This window comes from Silene latifolia, chromosome 11 (assembly GCF_048544455.1).
Source record: "Silene latifolia isolate original U9 population chromosome 11, ASM4854445v1, whole genome shotgun sequence".
NCBI lineage: Eukaryota > Viridiplantae > Streptophyta > Magnoliopsida > Caryophyllales > Caryophyllaceae > Silene > Silene latifolia.
Genome location: NC_133536.1, coordinates 19,682,103 through 19,707,088, shown reverse-complemented (window position 1 = coordinate 19,707,088; position 24,986 = coordinate 19,682,103). Strand labels below are relative to the sequence as shown.

At 34.2% G+C, this 24,986-nt stretch overlaps 1 protein-coding gene across 1 annotated transcript; it reads right to left on the bottom strand.

Moving 5' to 3' along the window:
- Positions 1–20,220: 20,220 nt before the first annotated feature.
- Positions 20,221–24,210, bottom strand: LOC141611301 (cytokinin riboside 5'-monophosphate phosphoribohydrolase LOG5-like). Its single transcript, XM_074429815.1, has 7 exons — positions 23,882–24,210; positions 23,341–23,438; positions 23,215–23,245; positions 22,919–23,018; positions 22,579–22,649; positions 22,037–22,180; positions 20,221–20,628 (listed from the first exon to the last, which is right to left on the bottom strand). Exons 1-7 carry the CDS (start codon positions 24,059–24,061, stop codon positions 20,509–20,511), a joined length of 744 nt encoding a protein of 247 aa, XP_074285916.1. The 5' UTR covers positions 24,062–24,210; the 3' UTR covers positions 20,221–20,508.
- Between the last annotated feature and the right edge of the window lie 776 nt (positions 24,211–24,986).

Genomic DNA, 24,986 nt, shown 5'->3' with positions numbered 1-24,986 from the left:
ATACGTTTCTGGTACATAAAGCTTAGCCTATATTTTGTATTCGATAATACGGTACATTGTAACGAATCTTGGAAATCGAGGATTTGAGGACCCGAATGGTGAAACTAGAGTCTGACATTCAAGATTTTGATGAATTGTTGGAATGCTTGTTTAGGAATCTTGTTAAAACTAGAGCATCTCTTCTCAATATTCTTAGTAACTAAAACCGTAATTACTGATTTTGTACAGAAAGTTCATCATGTAAATGAGAAATATTATACACAATGAATACACATTACAAATACAGCAAGTTTCCCTATGCTCATTGTTATAACTTGTATACTCCATAAAATTAGCCTTGATAGTAAAATCGTATCGCTGATATTTTAAGGTTCGCACACATTATACTTCAAATGTCGCTTATAGTTTAGCTGATAAAGTCATAAAGAGCGATACTTATGATCTGGGTATTTCCTCTTGATACTTATCTCACTACTTGGTTTCTTTTCTTTTATCGTAGCAATTATTCAGGCCTAATTAAGAAAATGATCATTTAGACAACGTTTTAGTTCTGGATTATAATGAAATGAATCAAAATGGCTCACTAAAGTTGTTGGGTTTCTTTCTTTGGTGAAGTAGCAATCCTTTGATGAAGTTCTCGACACAATTTTTATTGTGGGTCATCTGGAAACAACTCCTAACACAAGAGAAGGCCGCATATTTTCGACCTCCCCAAACCCGCAATTTGTAAGTCATTGAGGCACTAGGGTAGTGTCACGACAGGACGGTACCGTGTCATTCGTACCCAATTGTAAAACATCTTTTAGTAACTATTGACGACGTTTTCATTCCAAAAGACACTATTGCCCTCCCTCTTTCACTAACTTACCCTTTTCCTCTCTAATTCATAACAGTCCTAAAAGTTTATTCCTGTAAATTGAGGTCGGATGCATAAAAGCTTGACTTTCAACTGATTTCTGGAGTGCTAAAAGTAGTAGTACTCCGTAGCATTAGATTGCCTCAATTATATGCCTAAACTGGAATAGTGTTGTACGTTAAATTATCAGGAAAAAACTTTGTCATATTTACCTTTAGAAAGTTTATGCTCACAACTACAAAAAGGTTGTGGACTGCAATTGTTAATAAAGAATACAGTGGACCAAACTACCAAAGACCCGATCTAAATAGTTTGGTCTTAGACTTGAGTCGACTTGGTTTTTAAGTACGGCCTCCGGAAATTCTGAGGTTTACGTAAATGGCTTGATTTCACACAATAGATATTATTAGGAGATGATTTTTAAAAAGACTTGCTGATTAATTGTTACTTAACATTACTAAAGAAAATTTTTTTAGATAAAAAAAATAACAAATCACACTTGAATTAAAGATTTTTGTTTTCTTTTGGTGATGATTAAGTCATCTTAAATGTGAAATGGGTTAAACAAGTCATTTTAGGTTAAATAAGTATTATTGTCATTAACAAAGGCGACTCTGGGATTCAGCGGATAGGGATGCGAAAAATTAACAAAATTACGGAGGTTGCGAATTTATGTTTATATAATGATAAATCTAGTTCTAACATAATAATTTCTTGTGTGGTTAGGAAATAATACATAACACAAATGGTAAAAAAAACATTAAATAAAAGATGTTCACTAGAAGTACTGACCTCATGACCTTGAATAAGGAAAAATTACACACAACCACTAGACCAACATAATTAATTAACTAGGTTGAAAGCCCGTGCGTTGCAACGGGTTAATTAACTTGGTTATAATGAAAAAAATGTTCTAAAACTTTAATGTTTACATGATAATCATTTGTTTACATATTATTAAAATATCTCTTTCAAAGAAAATAAATGATAAATACATACATGTCTACCGTTTATTGATTATGCGAGAAAAATTAATAATAAATAAATAAGAGATCTCTAATAAGACAATACTTAAGAGATTCAAAAAAAATTTGGTTGATATTTAAGTGCCAAAGATGACTCCTATTTATAATCATAGGTTCACTCCACCTTATACTAATTTTCCGATGTGGGACAATTCGACTATTTATACATTATATATTAACACCACCTACATTGTTTTTCAATATGGAACAAATAACATTGTCAGAAATACACTATGTTTTTCGCATCCAGTTCGACATCCAACCCGATTAATAATGAGAAAATAATATGCTATGTTCGTACGATTTTTCTATACTTATATATATGATATGATGTTTTTTCTAAGTATATTATTTGTCCCACATTGAAAAATAATGTAGGTGTGGTGAATACTACATATAAATAGTTGAATTGTCCCACCTCAGACGATTATCAAGGTGGAGTTTCCTAAAAATTAATTTAGGAAAGTATTATAAATAATATTTTTGGGTGCAAGAAATGAAGTGTAGAATCTTTTAATTATTATAATTTAATATTTATTATATTATATTATATTTAAGTGATATTTCTAATTTTTATATAAAAAATTATACATTTCATTTGATTTGTGGTAACAAATGCTATCATTAGAGTGTCGATTTCATATAATTTGTTAATATAAAAAATTGTATATTTCTTAGTATGTTATATGTTCCACATTAAAACATAATCTAGTGTGATGAATATACTACATATATAAATAATAAAATTGTCCCACATCGAAAGATTAACATAAGAGGGGGTGATCCCATGATTATAAATAGGAGCCATCCTGGAAAAGAGATTATATATAATGTATAAATATACGTGTAAATGATAATAAATCTATACTCTAATGGTCACAATTTTTTTACCACGAATCTAATAATATAATTTTCATAGTTTTTTTAAAGATACTTTTTGGTTAAATGAAATGAAAAAGCTTTTATATAAAAATTATAAACTATCACTTGAGTATAACATAGGAAATACGTGTTATAATAATTAAAACATTCTCCACATTATTTTTAATATCATATTATGGAGATAATGATATAAACTCCTAAGAACCCTCTAAGATAATATTTGAGAGACTCAAAAGATTTTGGATTGATATCTAAGTTCAAAGGATGCTTTCTATTTATAATCATAAGTCCAGGCCACCCACCTTTTGTTAATCATTCGATATGGGGACAATCCTATTATTTATATGTTCAATGTGGGGCATATAACATATTTATGGGTGCCTGGTTGGCTAATATGGAATTAAATGGAATGGATTGAATCAATTCAAATGTTTGGTTGGGTGATTTTGGAGGAGTTGGATACTCAATAGATTATAACTCCATCTCAACCCCTTGAAAACTCACATCCACCTTCTCCCCTTTAATAAACTTCATTCTTTCCTTTACTTATTTAGATCGAATCAAATAACTTTGAGATGAAATGAAGTTGGAATCTCATATATCTATGATATCATACTCCGTTCCATTTCATTCCTTCATCTTGAACCAAACGACTCCTAAGAAATATATCATCTTTAATATACTCCGTATGCAAATAATATGAAATCCATACTCCAATAATAACAAATTTTTTTACCATCACTACTACAAATACAGGCAACCACAACGGCCCTTTAACAACGCTTATTCACGAAAATCATCAAAACACGTTGTAGAATTTATTTCGGGAATTTTACCAAACTTAATTACAACGGTTATGTGTTGTTAGCCGTTGTTATTTGTTTTAACAACGGGTCATACTTAAACAACCGTTGTTAATGAAAAAACTAATAACAACGGTTAAATTTTAACCGTTGTTAATGGTTTGGCGCCAAATTAGTGAAAAGTAATCACAACGGTTATATTAGAACCCGTTTTTAATACTTTTTAACAACGGTTGTAATCTCAATAACCGTTGTTATTAATATTATGAAAATCTTAAGAACAACATATTGCTTTATTCTGCTATACGCTACAAACACAAACACAAGCTAATACTGCTACTATATCATCCTCCATTCCTCCCTGATCGTCTCTCTGTCTTCATCTCCGTCACTGTTGTCACGTCTTCTCTCCCTCATCGCGCGTGTTTATCAATCAGGTATATATATGTTTCTTAGCAACGCTTATTATAACTAGATATAGGATTTTTTGGGTTATTATCTAATTTGTTGATAATTTAGCTTAATTGCTTTCTTGAATTTCGTTTATTTGTTTGCCTATTATTGTATTTTCCGAATTAGTTGCCTATTATTACGAATGTAGAATAATGACTCGAACTTGGATGATTGATGCAAATATGAGTGACCGCACCTACAAGGATGGTTTAGCTGAATTTTATGAATTCGTTTCGAACAATTTGAATGGTTCTTCTAGTATTGCATGTCCTTGTGAAAGATGTGGTAATATTAGCTATATGGCTTTTATGGACGTTAAAATACACCTAGAAAAGTGGAGATTTAGTCGATCCTATACACTTTGGATTTTTCATGGGGAATCATTAGAGGAAGAGAATAACTCGGAAGAAGATGATGTTGAGGTACACGAAAGGCTAACTGATGATCCTGAGTTTGCGAGTTTTTGAGTTGGAAGAGTTGGAAGTAGAGAAGTTGAATGTTGGGTCTATAGATAATGAAGAGAATGATGATGAGTCCATTGCTTTTGAAGATGTAGGTGATGACACTAGTAATTGGGATGACCTTAACAACATGTATGAGAAGTTGTGTGAGTCTGAAGCACCTCTTTATCCTGGTTGTAAGTTCACAAAAATGTCGGTTGTGGTGAAGTTGTATAATATCAAGGGGGCAAATGGGGTGAGTGACACGTGTTTCACTAGTTTTTAGCCTTGATAAAGGAGTTGCTTCCAGATGGTAATGTTCTACCTGTTAAGACATATGAGGCGAAAAAACTAATAAGAGGAGTGGGTATGAAATATGAGAAAATACATGCATGTCCAAATGATTGCATATTGTATCGGAAATTATATCAAAACTTAACCAATTGCCCTAAATGTTTGGAGTGGCGTTATAAGGATAAGGAAGGGATCCGGCTAAGGTGTTGTGGTATTTTCCATTGATACCAAGAGTCATAAGGATTTATGCGAATCCCGATGATGCAAAAATGTTAACTTGGCATGAAACAGGAAGAATAAATGATGGAAAGCTAAGACACCGTGAGATGGTAAGCAATGGAAATCGTTCGACGCTAAGTATCCCGAGTTCGGCAATGAACCTAGAAACTTACGTCTAGCGCTGTCCATTGATGGAATGAACCCACACGGAAACATGAGTAGCCAACATAGTACTTGGCCAGTAGTGTTGGCTATTTATAACTTACCTCCATATGTGTGCATGAAAAGAAAGTATTTGATGTTGTCGTTGTTAATTTCCGGCCCTAAACAACCTGGAAATGATATAGATGTATATTTGGAACCTCTTCTAGATGATTTGCGATTGTTGTGGGATAGTGGGATAGAAGTATTTGATGCATATAAGAACGAAACTTTCAATTTGAGAGCGATGTTATTGTGTACAATAACCGACTATCCGGCTTATGGCGACCTTTCGGGCACACAGAGTTCATGGGAAAGAGGCTTGTCCATTGTGTGGGGAGGATATCGAGTCCGAATACTTGAAGTCTTCTCGTAAGTATGTGTATATGGGAAATAGGAGGTTCTTGTATCATGACCATTGTTATCGCAAGATGCAGAAAGCATTCAATGGAAGACAAGAACTTCGTCAACCTCCTAGAATTTTGAGTGGGCATGAAGTTTATCAGAAAGTAAAGCATATTGAGATAGATTATGGGAAGAAGAGCGGCTCTAAATTGTCTACTCGTGGGTATAAGAAAAGATCCATATTTTTTGATAAACTTCCATATTGGCTGACGACTGGAGGTCGAGGCATTGCCTCGATTTCATGCACATTGAGAAAAATGTCTGTGATAATATTATCAATACCCTTCTGAATGTTCCTGGTAAAACAAAGGATAACGCCGCAGCTAGGGAAGATATGAAAATTATGGGTATTAGGCTAGAGTTGGCACCACAGAAGAGAGGTAATCGTACATTTTTACCGCCAGAAGCTTTTACCCTTTCACGGAATGAGAGAAAAGAGTTCTGTGCATGCTTGAATGGAATTAAAGTGCCACATGGTTATTCGTCGAACATCAAAAGCCTAGTGTCGATGCAAGACCTAAAACTCAGCGGGTTAAAGTCACATGATTGTCACACTTTGATGCAACAATTACTACATGTGGCTATTCGTTCCATTTTACCGGAAAAGGTAAGATATGCTATAACTAGATTCTGTCTCTTCTTCCAGTCCATATGCGAGAAAGTCATCGATCCCGATGACGCGGATTCATTGCGGGACCTCGTTGTAACCTCTCTTTGTCGTTGGAAATGTATTTTCCACCCTCTTTCTTCACTATCATGATTCATCGGACCATTCACTTGGTTAGGGAGATTTTGTACCTTGGGCCGTGTACTTGAGATACCAGTATCCTTTCGAAAGATTGATGAAAGTCTACAAGGACTATACATCTAATCGGTATCGTCCAGGAAGGTTGTATTCTGAACGCGCTATTTTAGACGATTTAAGCTCTTTCATATTGTTACGCTCATCTCTCCCCGAGGAGTTGATTGGCGTTCTAAGAATCGTCATAGTGATTTGGATGACCAGGAAAAGGTATTAGGGGCGGGTTGAAAAAATTGTGACACGTGAAATGTTGCATTTAGCACACATGTATGTGCTAAACAACGAAGATGAGGTGCAACCTTATATTCAACAACACAAAGATGAGCTCAAATACGATCACCAAAACAAGACCGAGAAGTGGATTGCGAACGAGCATACGAAGACGTTTCAAGAGTGGTTTAGGAATATTGTCTTACGATTATCTTGATCAAACTAGTGATGACATCTCTCCTAGGTTACTACGTCTTGGTTTAGGTCCAAATGCCGGGGTCACCTTTTACAACAGTTTTGCCATTAATGGATATACTTTTTACACCCATGAGCAAGATGAGGTGAGCACAATGCAAAATAGTGGTGTGAGTTCTGAATTTGAGGCAATGCACTTTGCTACTTCAAAAGATAAAAAGCCTATTTGGGGAAAATGCCTTTATTATGGTGTTATTCAAGAAATATTGGTACTAGATTACATTGATTTCACAATGCCTTTGTTTCGATGTAATTGGGTTGATAACAACATCCATTGTGTCCGAAAGGATAAGATGGGATTTACGTTGGTCAAGCTGGGTAAGGTTGGCAATAATAAGGATGATCCTTTCATAATGGCATCCCAAGCTAAACAAGTGTTCTATGTCACCGATCCTATGGATCAGAAGTGGTCTGTTGTATTGTCTATAAGGAAAAGAAGGAGTAGTCCATCCGATAATGATGATGATGATCGGGATGTCGTTTTTGAGGGAATGGATCATCTACCACTTTGTATCTTATTTCGACGATGTTGACACGATCATGAGGACACCGAAAGCATCTATATGCGTGATGACCATGGTGAAGGTATTTGGGTTAACGAAGAAACTATGACATCCAAGAAACGTCCCGATCCTGAGATAGTTCATCGGGACACATACGATATATGCATGCATCTTTGGTGTAAGTTGTCTTATTTTCTTGATCTTATTATTAGATGTGGATCTTTGGTGTTGAAATTCTTTGAATAATGTATTGTTACAGTTTGGACCGTAATGGAATTCTGATAATTTTTAAAAAAAAAGAGGTTCAACAATAACAACGGTTATATTTAAATTACCCGTTGTTAATACTTTCAACAACGGGTGTAGTACCTCTACCCGTTGTCAATTATTTTTTGACATATTTCATTTTGGCGCAAATTTGGTGAAAATATATTACAACGGGTATATGTTACCCGTTGTAATAAACTTTTGACAACGGTTGACTTTTATTGACCCGTTGTTATTAACATATAACAACGGTTCTTATTTGAGCACCCGTTGTTAATAGTTTGTCTTAATAAAAAACTAATATAGAAACCCATCCAGCATGCCATACACAAACTAACACACACAACATTATTACTCCAACCGTTGGTATCCTGTGTTAATCCTTCTCTCTTCCTCGCTTTTTACATTCTCGTCGCCCTTGATTTCGAAACCAGAATCCGTTGCCTTCCCTTATCATCCTGCTCGTTCTCTTTATCATCATCATCAACAGGTATGTTCACTTTAATTTTGTGTTTCGTCATTACGGTTTTAAGACGATCATCTTGTTTCTTTTTTCATGCATTTGTTTGTTTTTCGTCTTCTTTGTTATCTTTATCATCCCGCATCATCTACTTTACTCCTCTTATCAGGGTTTAGGATTTTAGAAGCTCAATCTGTTGTTTTAAATTTTCATTCCTATTAGGGTTTAGGGTTTTAGATAATACTGTGCATGTACGTTGTTAAGTTGTTCATATCCGCTATATCATTCATATTTGGTTTTTAGGATTATCATGGGTGAAAAACGTAAAAGAAGTCAAAAGAATAATGAGCCTGGTGATAATAAGCCTGGTGAAAGGGATGCTACGAAGTGCAAGAAAGTCCTTGCAGCTATAGCCGCTAAACAGCCGTTCGAAATAACATGGAGTGAGAAGGGTTTCCCTACTGGTCCAAATGCGGGTCTTTTCTCCAGTTGGATTGGTGCTTGCACAAGACAGTTTGTGCCTATCCATTTAGAGGATGTTAAAAGTTTGAATCCAAAATTGGCGGAGTTATACTTGGCTCGTATAAAGGAAGGCTTTATTATACCCGATGAAAGTCATGATGAGTATTTAATGCATAAGGCGGTGATGTCCACGGGCGGTGGAAGTGTGGCGTTGCTAGGGATTGGTTGTATGTGGACAAGGCAACGGGGAGATGCGTAAGAGCCCACCGGAAAACAAGTGTCCCACCATCAAGCAGGAAGAATGGGATCTTTTCAAAAAGATGAGAACTACTGAGAAGTTTCGGGTTAAATATCCTCGCCTTTTAACGATTTACCTATCATTTTTTTAATTAATGAGTCCTTTATATAATCTTTTTATTATCTCATCTACTTGCGCTTTTATATAATTATTTGAAGGCCGTTAGCAAAAGAAATCGTGCTAACATTTCATGCAAGAAGGGGAAATTCTATGGTTCTCGAGGCGGTTCTGAGAAAGATAGAAGAGGACCTCGTAAGTAGCATGCATTATTGCCCTGTGAGACTTTATTTTTTTAATCACACTTGGACTTGCATTGATACACATTTACGTGTATAAATGTTACCATGTTAATGTGTAGGTGGCAAAGGGAGTGAAAGAGGTGGATCGGCATGTAACTTATAAACATGGGCACACGCCTAAAGGATCCTGGTCGTCGCATGACAAATACGATGAGGAAGTTTTGGCCAACATAGTAAGCATTATTTTATTAAGACGAGTTCATTACTAACTTTATTATTTTAGTCACAAATATAATTTGAAGTTTATTTAATATATTATAGGATAACGTATTGAAAGAGGTAGAAGAAGGGAAATTCACTCCCGGTGGTCGTAATGACGTTCTTGCTAGAGCGATCGGCCGACCCGAACATCCAGGTCGTTTGAGGGGCGTCCGTTACAGGTTGGAGTAACGAAATATTATGGGAAAAGCGCCCGGATAAAGAAGAAAAGGAAGACTAAGTCCGAGAACGCCGACATGGTAACATTTATTCTATTATTTTCATTTAAGTTCAATTCACATGTTATTGTTGGGATAAAAATTGCGGACACATTACATTCTTGGCAAGCGACTTGATTAATGGCATCCGTACTACTAAAGTGAATCTTTGGAGGTAAGCTTTCGAAGAAGAAGTGAAGATGATGGAGGATGTCATTTCTAAAGGGGGTAATAATAAGGTACAATAGATTGGTGAAGAGGCCGCTACTACCTTGGCAATACATGAGAAGGAAGTATCGGTCAACGAGATTCAGAAAGATCGGGTACCTAATAATGCTTCTGAAGTTGTAACAACTAAAGCCGATCAGGTACCTAATATACTTCCTTATTTTTCTTTTTTTTTTTTTTTTGGGTAAGATCAGGGGGTGTGTTCACCGCCAACCCGACATGGTGCCATTGAATTGGTTAATTTTATTAGGTAAATAATGGGTCTGAAAAGGAGATGCAACTTGATGAGAAGAGGCGGTGATGGAAAACAAAGATACATCCCCTTCAAGTCGGTTCCTGTTTTGATAAGGTATGCATGAAGTGTTTAATTAGTTAAATTTATATGAATGCTTAAGTTTGTGCAAAAATCGGCCTGAGACAGAAAGCGTTTTTGCAAAATCTTTTGAATCTTTCAAGCGTTTTTGCAAAGATATATATAATAATGTATATGTATGTGTATATTCTTTAGGCCGTAAACAATAGGCCGATTATTCTTGTCGACCCTAATAGAATCGAAAAGCCACATGTGCGTGTTGGCGGGGGTCTCGTAGAAAACAAATCTGCAGCGGAAATAAAATCGTAGTTATTCATGGCGAAAAACTTTTGCCGAATCATACAATAGTAGAGATAACTACAGTCTTTCCAGGCCATGAAAACTTTTCCCGCTGTCCCGATTCGTGACGACATTACCATTCTCCGGGAGATGCGCTTGGAAGTTTCATCCAATGGCCTAATACTCACATCTACTTGGCGAAGATGTCTCGCCGCCTCCTTTGAAAGCGGAAAGCGATTGGGGTTAGAAGAAATACCTTTATATATATATATGTGTTACATTTTTAATTGTTGAATGTTTTTATATGTTAAATTTATATGTTATTTTTTTTTGTAGGGAACAAAAAAGGCGGCTTTGGCGGATAAGCCTAAGTCCACAGACATGCCAACAACCTCGACTTCACAACAACTTGATGAGGTATGTATTTAATTAACTTCTCCATTTTTTTAAAAATTAACCTCGCCCCTTTATTTATATTTTTTCGTATTTATAAAAAGCATGGTAATTTTGTGTAGGGGACAAAAAAGACCGATAAGCCTAAGTCCCAGTCTTACTGCTACTACTACCTCATCATTGAAAGAGCGGAGTTGACGAGGTATTTAATTAAGTACGCTTTTATTTTTATTACTCCAACTAGGATATGTTACCTTTGGATTTTTTATTATTTTAATTATCTATACTACATGTGTAGGCTGGTGGTAGTAGCACCACATCAAAGACTCATTCTTTCCGTAGTGAAAGTTAGGAGTATAAACTCCACAAAATATAAAGGGAAGGATTACATGCAAAAAGTAAGAACGGGGACGATGATGAGACTGTAGTATGGAGGCTGGCCATCGCATAGCCTCCGAGCAAGCGATAATTATTCCGCTCGAGGAGGATATTCTAGGGTGAGCGCCAAGCATGCATATCATGGGATCCGCTAGCCGTATAAATTTGGACTAGACCAGATTGATATAGCACACATATTTGTTTGGATGAAGTAAGTTTCTTAATAAATAATTTCATAGTCTAATATTCTGACTACTAGTATAGGTAGATAGTGTTTTAAATACCGGAATTAATACCGTAATAATGTAGGATATTGCAAACCAGAGTGATCCCCGAGAAGAATATTCCATCTGATCAATACGGATTCATGTGCCCCTATGTTTTATCTTTATTTATTCTGGATTTCACGTTCGAACAACGGGTAGATTATATTGCTCAGCAATTGGCGACAACCAAGAAGCTGATTTTTGGCGTTTATAATGAAAAAGGGTAATAAACAAATTAATATTACGTTTCCCCCTACAATTGCATTTTCATAACTAATATATGTACTTGTTAATAATGATGATGTCTCTTGATGTAGGACTCATTGGGTGCTAGCGGCCATCATGCCGACAAAGAAAAAGTTTTCGGTTGGACTCTTTACATCATCAACCAAGCGAGACTTTTAAGCACTTGATTAAAATGTAAGTTTATAATACTGATTTATTTATAATAACATTTTCAATTTTTATTTATAGAAAAAAGCTCGTTCATATTTTTGCCCCTAAAAAATTAGTTTCCGCCTCCTTTTTTATTTTTTAAAAAAAGGGCCTTTAAGAAGAAAAGAGCAAACGAGGAGGATCAACCCACGAACGATTCGATGTTGGCCCCGATTTTTTTACGATAACGAGGGTACGTGCTCAAATACAATAACATTAAGTGCAAAATCTGTGTTTAATACTAATACAATACCTAAAGTTCAAGATTCAGATGTGAGCCTTCTCTCGTCTGTTTTTTTTATGTAATAATAGGCCCCTCGCTTGACCGGATAGCATACAATGTGGATACTACGCTTGTCGGTTCATGTTGGAGATTATTAGGCGAAGATATCTCGTTATTCCAGAAAGGGTTAGTAATAATTTAAACATGTGTTTATTACTTTTTTTAAATTAGAGCTAATGTTGTCTTGCAATTCTTTGCTATATATACCATGATGTTGCTAATGTTGTCTTGCTTGTTGCTATATATACCATAATGTATTCTCTTTGTTTTTCCAGAGTATGTAATCAACCAGTCACAACAGATTGAGCAATACTCAAGTATAGATATAGACGAGGTAAGAGACATGTGGGGCAACTACGTCTTAGAATATATATAGATAGAAATGCATGATACTATACTCAGTTTAGATCGCTTATTAGTAATTTTTTTGTTGAAGTTAGGGAATGATTAATTAGTTCATGTAAATTCAACTCCTTGTAATTATATATATATGATCTTTGTTTGTTGTATGTGGTTGAATTGAATCTATTGAGTTCGATGAACCCACTATGATTTATCTTTGGTCTTTGGTATATGGTCTTTCTTGATATATGCGAGGTTTTTGAATGGCATGAAACAAATTTAATTTTTGAACATTAGGTGTACGTAATAAAACGGTTACTAAAAAAAAACCGTTGTGAATACCTTTCACAACGGTTAATAAAAATAACACCGTTGTGAATGACATTTACAAATACCCGCGCATAATATTCAACAACAGGTTTTAATCAAAGAACCGTTGTTAAAAGTATTCACAATTTTGGAGGTAAAATTACAACAACGGGTATTAAACAAAGAACCGTTGTTACTAACAATTTCAACAACGGGTATTTAACATAAACCCGTTGTCAAAAGACTTCATAATTTTGGAGGGAAAGTTACAACAACGGTTATACATACGACAACCGTTGTTATATTATTCCCTCCAAAATTTTGAAACACTTTCCACAACGGAGAACACCCAACAACAACGGCTTTTAACCGTGGTGAATACTTTAGACAACGGTTTCACTAAATAAGCAAACCGTTGTAAATACCTTCTACAACGGCCGCTTTAACAACGTCCGCTTTTTTATTTTACAACGGTTTTTACCCGTTGTTATAGGCTGTATCTGTAGTAGTGCATGAATCTAATTATATTATTTTCATAATTTTTTTTTACCATATCATATGATCACCCCATCTTATAGTAATTTCCGATGTAGGAAAATTTTATTCTTTATACATTATATATTAACAACACCTAAATTATTAATGTGGACAAATAACACACTAAGAAGTAAGAAGTACACCATCTTTTTTCGGACCTAGTTTGACATCCAACCCGATTAATACTATACTATGTTCATATTTTTTTTTCTTTTTTTTATCAATTAAAATATGTGCAGATGGTAAGAATTTTTTACTCTAATGATAGCATTTTTTTTTATCACAAATCTAATTATATAATTTTCATAATTTTTTAACGATACTTTTGCAAATGAAATGTAAAAAATATAAAAAATATATATTATAATAATTAAAATATCCTCCACGTTATTTTTTTATATCATAATATGGAGATAATAATACAAAATCTTAACTCTTAATAACTCTCTAAGACAATACTTGAGAGACTCAAAAGATTTTGGGTTGATATCTGAGTTCCAATGATGTCTTCTATTTATAATCATAGGATCAGCTCACCTTGTGTTAATCTTTCGATGTGGGAAAATTCTAATATTTATACATTTAAGGTAGAACATATAACATATTAAGAAATACAACATCCTAAATATGTGCAAATTATATGAAATCTATACTCTAATGATAGCATTTCTTACTACGAATCTAATTATATTATTTTCATAATTTTTTTACCGACATTATTTTGCCAAATGAAATGTAAAACTTTTTATATGAAAATTAGAAAGATCGCTTGACTATAAAATAGGAAATATATAATATTATAGTAACTAAAAGATTTACCACTTTATTTTTTACATCAAAAATATTATTTATACAACTTTCCTAAATTAATTTGTGATGATGTGGACAGTCTAGAATCGCTCGAAAAAACTCTCTTTTATATACTTCGTATATATATAGATTAATATGTCTCCTAATTACACAAAGTAAATGACAAGCACGAACTCGACAACAGTTACTGCTGGTTAAACGGATTAGACGAGAGATGAAATTGAGTTGTTTAAAAATAAATAAGTTAGACAAGTCCAATTGAGTTACAAAAAAGCTAAATGGATTGGGAGTTAGGTTGAGGTGTATTATAACCAATTTAACTAAACTAGTTTAGAACTCGTGCAATAAATGCACGGTGTATAAAGTTTACGGTATATAAAGTTTTTTTTTTTTTTTTAATAAATGACTTACATAATGGTGGTTATATGTCAATGTTGTTTATATTTTTCGTCATTATATTTTGCTTTCAGAAAAAAATTGTAACTGCCAATTAATCAAAGAGCATTGAGTAATGTACAGTAAAATGTATTTTAAACAAAAAAATTTTTTTTATATCACAAAGCTAATGATTTTAATTTTTAATTTTATTTTATTTTTTTTGTCGCGAAAGTAATAATAACGATTTACTGTTTTGTTTTTGCGTAGTATGGGGTCAATATCATTCTCAAATAATAATATCAATAAAAGATTTAGCAATTTCTAATTTTATATAAATTTTATTTATATTTTAATTAAGAGATTATAGTTTACAATTTAGTTGAAAAATATAATTTGATAAAAAGATTAATTTTAATAAAAAGATAATAATTTGTTGAAATAAAATATAATTGTTAGTTTTCTTACTTAGTAAATAGACTTAATTATAATTATCTTACTTATTTTAGAAGATGCTTATTTTTTTAAGAGAGAGATGATTAATAGATATGGGATTGGTTGGATTCAGAATTTCAAATTGGTAATAGATGAGTAGATGACTATCATTTGTGATACAAGCACGAACTCGACACGATTCAACCTTTTTTTTATTTAATCACGTCCCAAAAGGAGTACATAACATGCATGGTTAACAACATGGCCGGAGACGCAAGTACACTATTATAGGCTGTACAAATATAGAGATATCCTAATGGCCTAATGAACAAAGGCTTTGTACAGTATGAGTTACGTACAACCTTAAAAATAAACGACAGTAAATCTAAATTATGTACTCCACAGAAGTCCCAATTATTTACACATAGGTTTTGACTATTATCCTCCATATAATTGGATAAAAAGGTACTCTAGGGTTATACTGTATGTACTTGTGTTGGAAACACTAGTTACTTACGTCAATAATAGCAACTTTAACAAAAGTTATACTATCCTAATGTAAAATTCAATAGTTATAGACTTTTAATAGAGTTATAGGTGATGATGAAGCCATAAAGGCAACCCATAATTAAAGACATGTAAAATGCGAGGCTTCCAAAATGATATTCGGTCACAAAATAAAGTAAGTGTAAACGATTCGCTGAAATAAAAGGAGTAAATTAAGAGAAGATTATTATATTGAACACTTTATAATCCAATTAGGTATTCCTCCCTCACTAATAAGTAGCTCTTACCCATACTCAACCCGACTCCTGAACCGATAACCTAAACTTGACATGAACTTAAATAATTGGCACTCTTGTGAAATACATAATTACCACAATGGTACAGCCAGTGTGTTACGGTCTATGATAACTTGTTTTTTAATAGTGCAGTTACATTTGGTTGTAAAATTGTTACAAAATCTCGTTTTATTGCTTCAGACCAAAATGGTCAGTCTGAAGCAAGACCAAGTGCCTATCGATATGTTTCCTTAAAAAAAAAAAAAAAAAAAAAAAAAAACTGCCTATCGATATGATGAGAAGGCTCAAAGTACATATATAGCCATGTCGAGTGGGAGTACAATTAAGACATGAGACTGGCATAAAAGATGGTTGATGACTTATCATATCATTGTTGTTACCTATCAATGATTATGTAATTAGTTAGTTATATAGTTAGTTAGATTGTAATCAGGTTGTTAGGAGTTGGTTACATAAATTGACTCATGAATCCTATATAAGCACTTGATACAGCACAATTGTAATCACTAAGAATCAATACATAAAGGCTACCACAAAAGTTGTATCTTAATAAATTAGTGAGAAAAAAATTCACAAATTGTTATATAAGGCGGTCTCTTACCATGAGACCAGCCCATTTACTAAAAAGCCCCAAAAAATCAAAAATTAATTAAACACAAATTGTTATATAAGGCGGTCTCTTACCATGAGACCAGCCCATTTACTAAAAAGCCCCAAAAAAATCAAAAATTAATTAAAAATCCAACAATTTAAATCGGTTTTCTAAAATAATCTCCATCTTCTCAACTTCCCCAAACAAAACTCGACTAACTACTGCTTCTCTACCAAATTGGAAATTCATCTTTCAGTCTTCAACCAAAATAAAATTACGGAGTACTATTTAATTAGTTATCAAACTAAAGTTACTAGTAATCTAATCTTGTAAAACACTATATTAAGGTAAAGTTACTAGTTATCAAACTCACATCTTACTTTAGAAAAATAAGGTAAAGTTCAAAGTTTACAATGAAAATAATGAGGGTTTAATTTTGATGAGAGTATAAGAAAGTTTTAAATTAAAATAGTAAGTTTAAAACTTAAAACACCTAGTTATTAAACTAAAGTATAAGATTACAGTGAGTGAATTTAAATCCCATAATTCTTAGTTTAAAACCCCAAGTTCTCAAATTAAAAGCATAACTATTCAACTTAAAACAATTAATAATCAAAAATTAAGAATTGGATTTTCATCACCAAAACTAGCCCTTCTATGATCAAAACCCAAAACTAGTTGTTGGAGATTGGCGTCACCGACTCACCGCGGCTGTCAATATTTGGCTTCCTTTTGTGTTTGCTGATTGGTGAAAGGGGAACTTAGTAGGCAAAGGTAGTGGGCGAGAAGGCGAGTCGGTGGTTGTAATGGTGGTGGCCGATGAGAGCGGGGATTGCGTAGGTGGGTGAAGAACCGGGGAAGGCAGCTTTGGCCTGGAATAACATTGGGAAAACTGAAACTGAAGAAATGTCGTTTTTTGCTTATAATTATCTTAGTGGGCTATTATCTTCTAATGGGTCCGTCTTATGCTATAGGACGGTCCTATAGGAGAGTAGTTGTTATTTGTATTTTGGGTGTACCCAAGGGTGTCGTGCTCAGTGGATCATGGGCCTTTATGGGGCGTGTCAGCCCAACGACTCGCGTGTCCATTTCCATCTCTATTATATTCTTAGGTGAAGAAAACCGAACGACAACTAAACATTAGACAAAGTACAAGTACTATGCACCCTTAATAATAATAATTGTTAATCAACAAAGGAAGAACCAAATGTGCAACAAATAGCAAATTGATTATTGTAGCATAGAAGATTCTAAGAATAGCAAAAAATACAAAGAAGCAATAAGATGCATAGAGAATAAGAACAAATAATAAGAATCAAAAAGGAAGAAGAAATAAGAAATGAAAATGAAATGTTGGTAAGACAAGTCAACATCCAATCACATGTCCCGGAGTATAAGAATAGACCAAACCCTGGGACAATATGTCATTATGCATCTACTTGTGGGGGGACTAACTACTTATTTTTGAGGCTTAGATGTTAATTTTGATAGGATGGGGAATCAACAATCAGTCATGACTGAGATTGTGGCCTTGTGGGGCCGTGTGGGGGGGGGGGACTACTATGAAGTACTTATCATCTTTGCTTGCTACGGAAAATGCACGCGGTATTCCTGAGGTTTTGGGCAATTAAAACGAGTTTAAATTCGACATAAGAATGAGCCCTTAAGTGTAAGGAAGTAGGAGGACGATCCTCCGGAACAGTGGCGCCGCCAGGAATTGAACCCAGCGGGGGCGGAAAATTTCAGCGGGGGCGAACGGGTAATGTTATAAGGGAACCCGAAAATATTTCGAAAATTTTAACTAGTTTTATGTGATTTCCATTCGCCAGCGGGGGCGAACGCCTCTACTATAATTGTGTATCTGCGTTTTCATGTTTAAGTACGCTGTTTTTTCTCGCATAAAAAAAACGTGGTTGTGGATGCTAACCAAAAACAGTGGCCTTGGCTAAGTTACACTCAAAGAATTGCATGTTCATCGTACTAAAAGGTGGACGATGTTAGGCCAAACGATTGATATATGTAGACATGTCGTAGTTATTTGGGTCGGATATGAATTAGTTGGTTAGGAGTCTAATATTGGGTTCCTTTTGAGTGAGTAGTTATCACTCTAATGAGGTTATTTTAAGTGCAGGTTATAGGTTTAACTCGATTTTGTGAGATTGTTACTAGTCATGGGCGCATGGCGTTCGGTATTCTAATTATTAGTCCCTAACTCCCTAAGTTATTCGTGTACGTTTACATGAGGATCAAGGAACTGATAAATACTCCGTATCATTTTTAAGACCGACAAATAGTGAAAGGGCAGCTTTGCACGTGAGAGGAATTGACACTTTACACCTTGTCACATACCTAAAACGTAAAGAAATAACTGACACACTTAAATATTGATATGAGACAGCTTTACAACCAGTTAGTTTTCCACAAGTATAGATGATGATTTCTTAGCTTGATGATTGTATCCGTATTACATAACATTGGTTTCAAAACCGCCTTAATCAGACTAACTAATAACGATTTAACGAATAAAGATTAAGATGAACAATGATATTAGAGCAATACAAATATTTCTGGTGCCAGTAACGCAATCACTGAAAACTGATCATTAGACGCAACTAGCATTATACTGCACCCCTTAGCAAACATCAATTTGGCAAAAACACAAAAAACCCCACAAAACCCTGCCTTATATTATTACCACAGAATTATGCAACTTCTTCCTTCAGTCTATTGTCATCATCCCACTCTTTGATCATGTCATACTAGTGTACCTTAAACTTAGATAATGGACCTTCATGGCCCACTTACAATAACATGCCAAATTTTAGAGCACACTGATCCAACCCCGACCCGACCTAACCCTCTTTTCACCATTAAAAGGTCGGGTTAATCTTAAACCTCCTTAAATCGGTCGTGATCACTATACTCATCATTCATACTGTAACCTGTAAGTGTGTGTAAAAACTAAGAATCAATCTCGGAAGTATACCTGGCAAATGGGTCATTTCGGATTAGATAACGTTTCGGGTAAAGTACTTTGGATCATTTTAGGTCTGAACTATGCCTAAGTCATTTCAGCTCACTTCAAACTAGATTATTGTGGATCGGGTCATTCAAATCGAGTCAGGTCATTCAAATCGAGTTGGCTTTGCGAGGTCAACTCAAAACTCAGAAGTGTATAGATTAACCTCTACCTGGAATTAACATGTTTGAATTAAGAAGAAAAAGACAAGGATATATGGTCAATCAGTTTATACATAATAATTGTACAAGAAAAATTCTTAGGTCTTCGGAAGGACAATTATTGTGTCCTCCATAGTTAATAAGGGCATCAACAATAGAGGTTTGTCAACAAAGATTTGTGTACCTCAAACCTCTCTATTGTTGGGAATGGGGTTTGAGGTTCATAGACGAGAATGGTTACATATTTATATACAGGTTTGTGGAATGACATGACAAGTGGTGGTCCCTAAAATATACCCAACATATGAGAGAAAAAAAAAAATGGATAATTTGAAGTTGGTCCTATAACATGAACCTTGAAAAGGTTTGTCTATTGTTATGTATAGGTTTGTTATTGGAGAGGTTTGTTAATTTGGTGATGTGTCAAGTGACAAACCTCTTTAAAGGTTCATCTATTGTGGATGAACTAAGAAGCCTTCATGGCTATTTAAAAGCAATAAATATAAAAGTAAATATAAGATAAATATAGCCATAAATACTTCTTGACTAGGTAGGACACATTAATTATCCTCCCCGAGTACACAGGAATTTTTCATACTTGTAATAATTGGTGGACATATGTACATACAAACTTTGACCACCTACAACATAATGCAACTAAAGCTAGTAGAGTAGTAGTAGTAGTTACTACTACTACTACTGCTACTATGAGTTTTCTTTTTGGCTTATAATTAGCAATACCATTAAACAGTTGAAAAAACAAAGGCAGCCAAAAAGAGCAAAATATTGACCCTTCTTCCTTGACACATTTAGACACAAGATAAAGTTTGATGTGGTCAGTCACTACTACACTATATTAAAATTCTTCATATCATACTAATACTAAGTAAAAGGGACAACATAGGAAGTTTCTACCCCATTTCCCCTTCTAAATCATGTCCTCCATCCAAAATACTATTTGTGATTGAAGAGAGGGTTCAATGAAAGATGTTGTCGATCTTCAAAGAGCCACCTCGGCCTGCAAAGGCGGGGTGGTGTTGAAACCCACAGCTTGAAGTGGTTGAGGTTGCTCCACTTCCCACATAGACTTGGATAAGACTCCGCGAACCGGTTGATACTCCTATTAATTAATCACATTCAACAAATACAGCATTAATAAACCAGTCATCTTCAACATGAGCATGTTGTTAAAACATTAGGATACATCAAGACGAAGTCTTATATACTCGTATCTCGGAAAGGATTTGGGGTAGATATAGTCATTTTTTTCTAAAGGGTTAAAGAATGAAAATGAGTTGAAAACAATAGACGGACCATTGAAATCATTTCCATTAAAGCTTAGTTCGTGCTAGGTCAAACCTATCTCAAGTCCTAGTCAAAGCTTGACTCAATCCGAGCTACACTTCAGGTTCAATAAACTTAAACTCGAAAAGTGAGTTAATGTTGCTTTGTTGAAAAAAAAAATTGATAATTTATAACGCCATTCTTTTCAAATTTATATGTTATTTTACGAATAAAGTTGGGAAAAAAAATGTACTCGTAATGAGTTCCAAATTTGATATTTATCAAGTACGAAGTATTATAGTCTGAGTTAATCCCAATAATTTAGAACATTAGAAAACATCAAGGCAAAGTCTTGTATATCTCGGAAAGGATTTGGAGTAGATATAGTCATTTTTTCTATCATTTTTTCTAAAGGGTTGATATTGTCATTTTTTCTAAAGGGTTGATACAGTCATAAAGAATGAAAATGAGTTGAACACAATAGACAAATCATTGAAATCAATTCCATTAAAGCTTAGCTCGTGCTAGGTCAAACCTATCTCAAGTCCTAGTCAAGCATGACTCAATTCGAGCAACACTTGACGTTCAATAAACTTAACTCAAGAAAATACGTATGGGTTGCTTCCTAGAAAATTTATTTTTGACAACTTACAATGACATTTCTTTTCAAATTTCTATGATGTCGCTATTTTATGAATAAAGTTTGAAAAAATAAATCGTAATGAATTCCAAATATGATATTTATCAGAGTATTACTCCGTATATTTTCTGAGCTAATCTCAAGCTTTAATGATTTAGGCATGTAACACTCGAACCAACTCGAGTTTAAATTTACAAACCGATAACTAACCCCATATAAACTCAGAGTTGGTCTCTTTTAAGACGAATCATTTTCATCTGAAACAAGAATTTGCGTTAATCTCGAGATCAATTAGGGGGTAAAGCTCATCCCTAGGCATGTGAAACCATCATTTAAGGCTATGTTCCCATTTGATACAGTAGTCCAAAAAACCAAGTTATCCCAATGACCCTATGTACCCAATTTCACATAAACCTTGATGATATCAAGCACAGTAAAAACAGTAAGGTTTCATAAATCTGCAAAAAAAATTGGAACTCTTTTTTACCCCTTGAGTTCATCCTTTTTGTTTGTTCCTTTTGGGTGATCCAAGTTATATTCCCAAAGCATATCATAAAAAAAATAATGCAGTAAAATATGAAGGGTTTTTGCATAGGGGTCCCACCTCAAGCTTCTGAACAAGTTCTTTAGCAGAAGGTGCAGAAACAAAAATGTGGCGTTCAGAAGGCTGGATGAATCCATCATCTACTGCTTTATCAATGAATGTTAACAAGAAGTTGTAGTACCCATCAACATTCAGTAATCCCACCTGCATACCCATTTTCATCAATTTTCCATATCATTCACCCATAAATCATTAAATCTTGAACAAATTTATTATTTAATGCTGCGTTACTCCGACACTTCACTTATTAGATGCGACTACAACACTTCGATACTACAGTTTAGACCAAAACAATTGAAAAGTTCGTACAAAATAGCCAAGAGTCGGGGTAAGACGAATTTAGGGCATTCAATGTAATCATATATGTCAGCGGAACACAGGACAATTTTCATCTTGGGTCTTTCAGATACGGACTCTTTGATATTGCTAACATGAGGATAATGATATGTACATATGAATATATGAGCTATTGAGGCACAACGATAAAGATTTTATTTTGGAAGCCAATGCATTAAAGTAATTAAGAGATGAAAAGAACATACAGGTTTGTCATGTATGCCAAGCTGAGCCCAAGTTATGACTTCTAATAATTCTTCCAGTGTCCCATACCCACCTAAAGTACAAAAGGAACAATATTACACAAGAGAAACTAGTACTGCGTCTAAAATAAGTACCGGAATGATTTGGAGTCGGATAACACGAGAAAAAAGATAAAGCATTATAAATAAGAGGAGAATAAAAGAGAATGTGTCAATTTGTAAGGATCTTGGTTGGTGCCCTATGAAAGTTGGGAAAGATGTGATGTGAGCTCATATCAATAAATTCATTTTTATATATTTGTTGTTTCATTTTGTACTAAGATTCTTGGTGAAGAAATGGGACCTGGAAGAGCAATAAAACAATCAGAGTGGCGGGCCATTTCAGCTTTCCTTTGGTGCATATCAGCAACTGCCTTCACTTCTCCAACTGGTTCCCCGGTTATCTGTACGGAGACGGTTTTACACAAATTAACGTAAAACAGATTTAAATCAAGAACTCCATTTTACAATAATATACGGTAGTTGGTAAGGTCGTCTTTGGTAAGGTCGTCTTAGACAAGTATTTGTAAAGATTCGATCTTTTCGATTTAATTGAATTAAAAATGTCAAAAATTGTCATGTTTTAGATGAATTTCTCACCTCTTTGTCCATCAGAGCTACGGGTATGACCCTGTCACCAAAAACACTAAAGATTAATCACATTTAAAAATTAAGAATTTTTGAAGAAAAAGATGAGATTTTTAGGGTTAATAAAAATAAAAATACCCAGTAACATTGCGACCTCCATCCTGAACAGTCTGTGAAACAAAACCCATCAGACCAATGCTCCCACCTCCATAAACAAGATCCAATCTTCTTGCAACCTTCACAATAAAACCCACTGATTAAAAATCTGTATAAAGCGGGTTTTCTATATTAGTGTAAAACCGTCTAAAAGCGAATAATTTGGAAAAAAAAAATTGAAACTTTGTCCAACCAACAAAAACCCATTAATTAAAAATCATCAAAAACTAGTTCTTGTGTAAAACCGTCTACCACAATAACTTTTGCAAAGCGGGTTTTCTATATTAGTGTAAAACCGTCTCACATGCGGATACTAATTGAAAAAAAAATTGAAACTTTGTTATGAGAAGATTAATGTAGAACCAATTCTTGACCCAATTCAAAATCAAACAAACCAACAAAAACCCATTAATCAAATATCATCAAAAACTAAGCGGGTTTTTTATATTAGTGTAAAACCATCTCACAAGCGAGTAATCATAAAAAAGATTGAAACTTTGTTAAGAAGGGATTAATGTAGTACCAATTCTTGACCCAATTCAATAGCAGCAAGTCTGTAAGAATCTCTGTTACCAGTACTACTACCACAAAAAACACAAACTTTTTTAAATCTAGAAGAAAGTTTAGGTACAATTTGTTGATCATGTTCCCCCATAGTTGTTTTTAATTTATCTTGGGATTGTGTTTGATCCTCAAGAATCATTCTTTTTGTAGTTTGGGATGTTTGTGTTGTGTATGGAAATGAAAGGGTGAGAGAGCAATGGGGGGAAGTAGGGGGAGTGGTCAGGGAGAGGTCGGTCCACTATAGAAAGGGATGTCTTGGTATTAATAAGAGATTAGACAAGGTACATTGTAACTTTAGAGTGTGTGTGCGCATATATACAACTCATTTATTGGGATTAGGATCTTCTCAATTTTCTACCATTTTCTCTCGATCCTTTTAAATAATAATTTCTTATTTTATCCTCATTTTTCCTTTATTTTATGCGTAAATTTAGAACCGTTAAATCTTTTTAAATTACGTTCTGGACTAGAGCTGATCATATGGCCCAGACCCGCTAGCCCGATCCGGACCAACCCGATTTTCCCCTGGGCTTGGGCCTCGATTTTAGGCCCGAAAAGCCCATGACCCGAAGCCCATGGCCCGATTCAATATAATAGGGCCGGGTTTGGGCCGCCTTTACGGCCCGAATTTTGGCCCAGCCCAACCCGAGCATTTGCAAAATTTACGAATATGTATAATTTAAGAATGTTAATAAGCATTTAATAAAATAATTAACCAATTAATTGTTGTATTGTAAATAAGCCGTAGTCACTTGTTTACATGTATTAGTTTGATAAGGCTTAGTATTTTCCTTTACCAGTATTTATATGATAAAAAATGAGCTAATGATTTTGTATCACACTAGTGCCGATAAATTGTTTACCATTATCGGCGTGCTAAGTCAATGTTTTTTAACCTAAAGAACAACAAATATCAAATCAGTTACAACACTATAACAACATACATGAGTGAGTACCGCACTAAAATATATTATTACACTACTAAAAATTGTGCATTTAGTTTGTATGAGTCACCTCAAGAAGTAAGTTCATAAAAGCTACACTAAGTTATTACTTCTTAATTG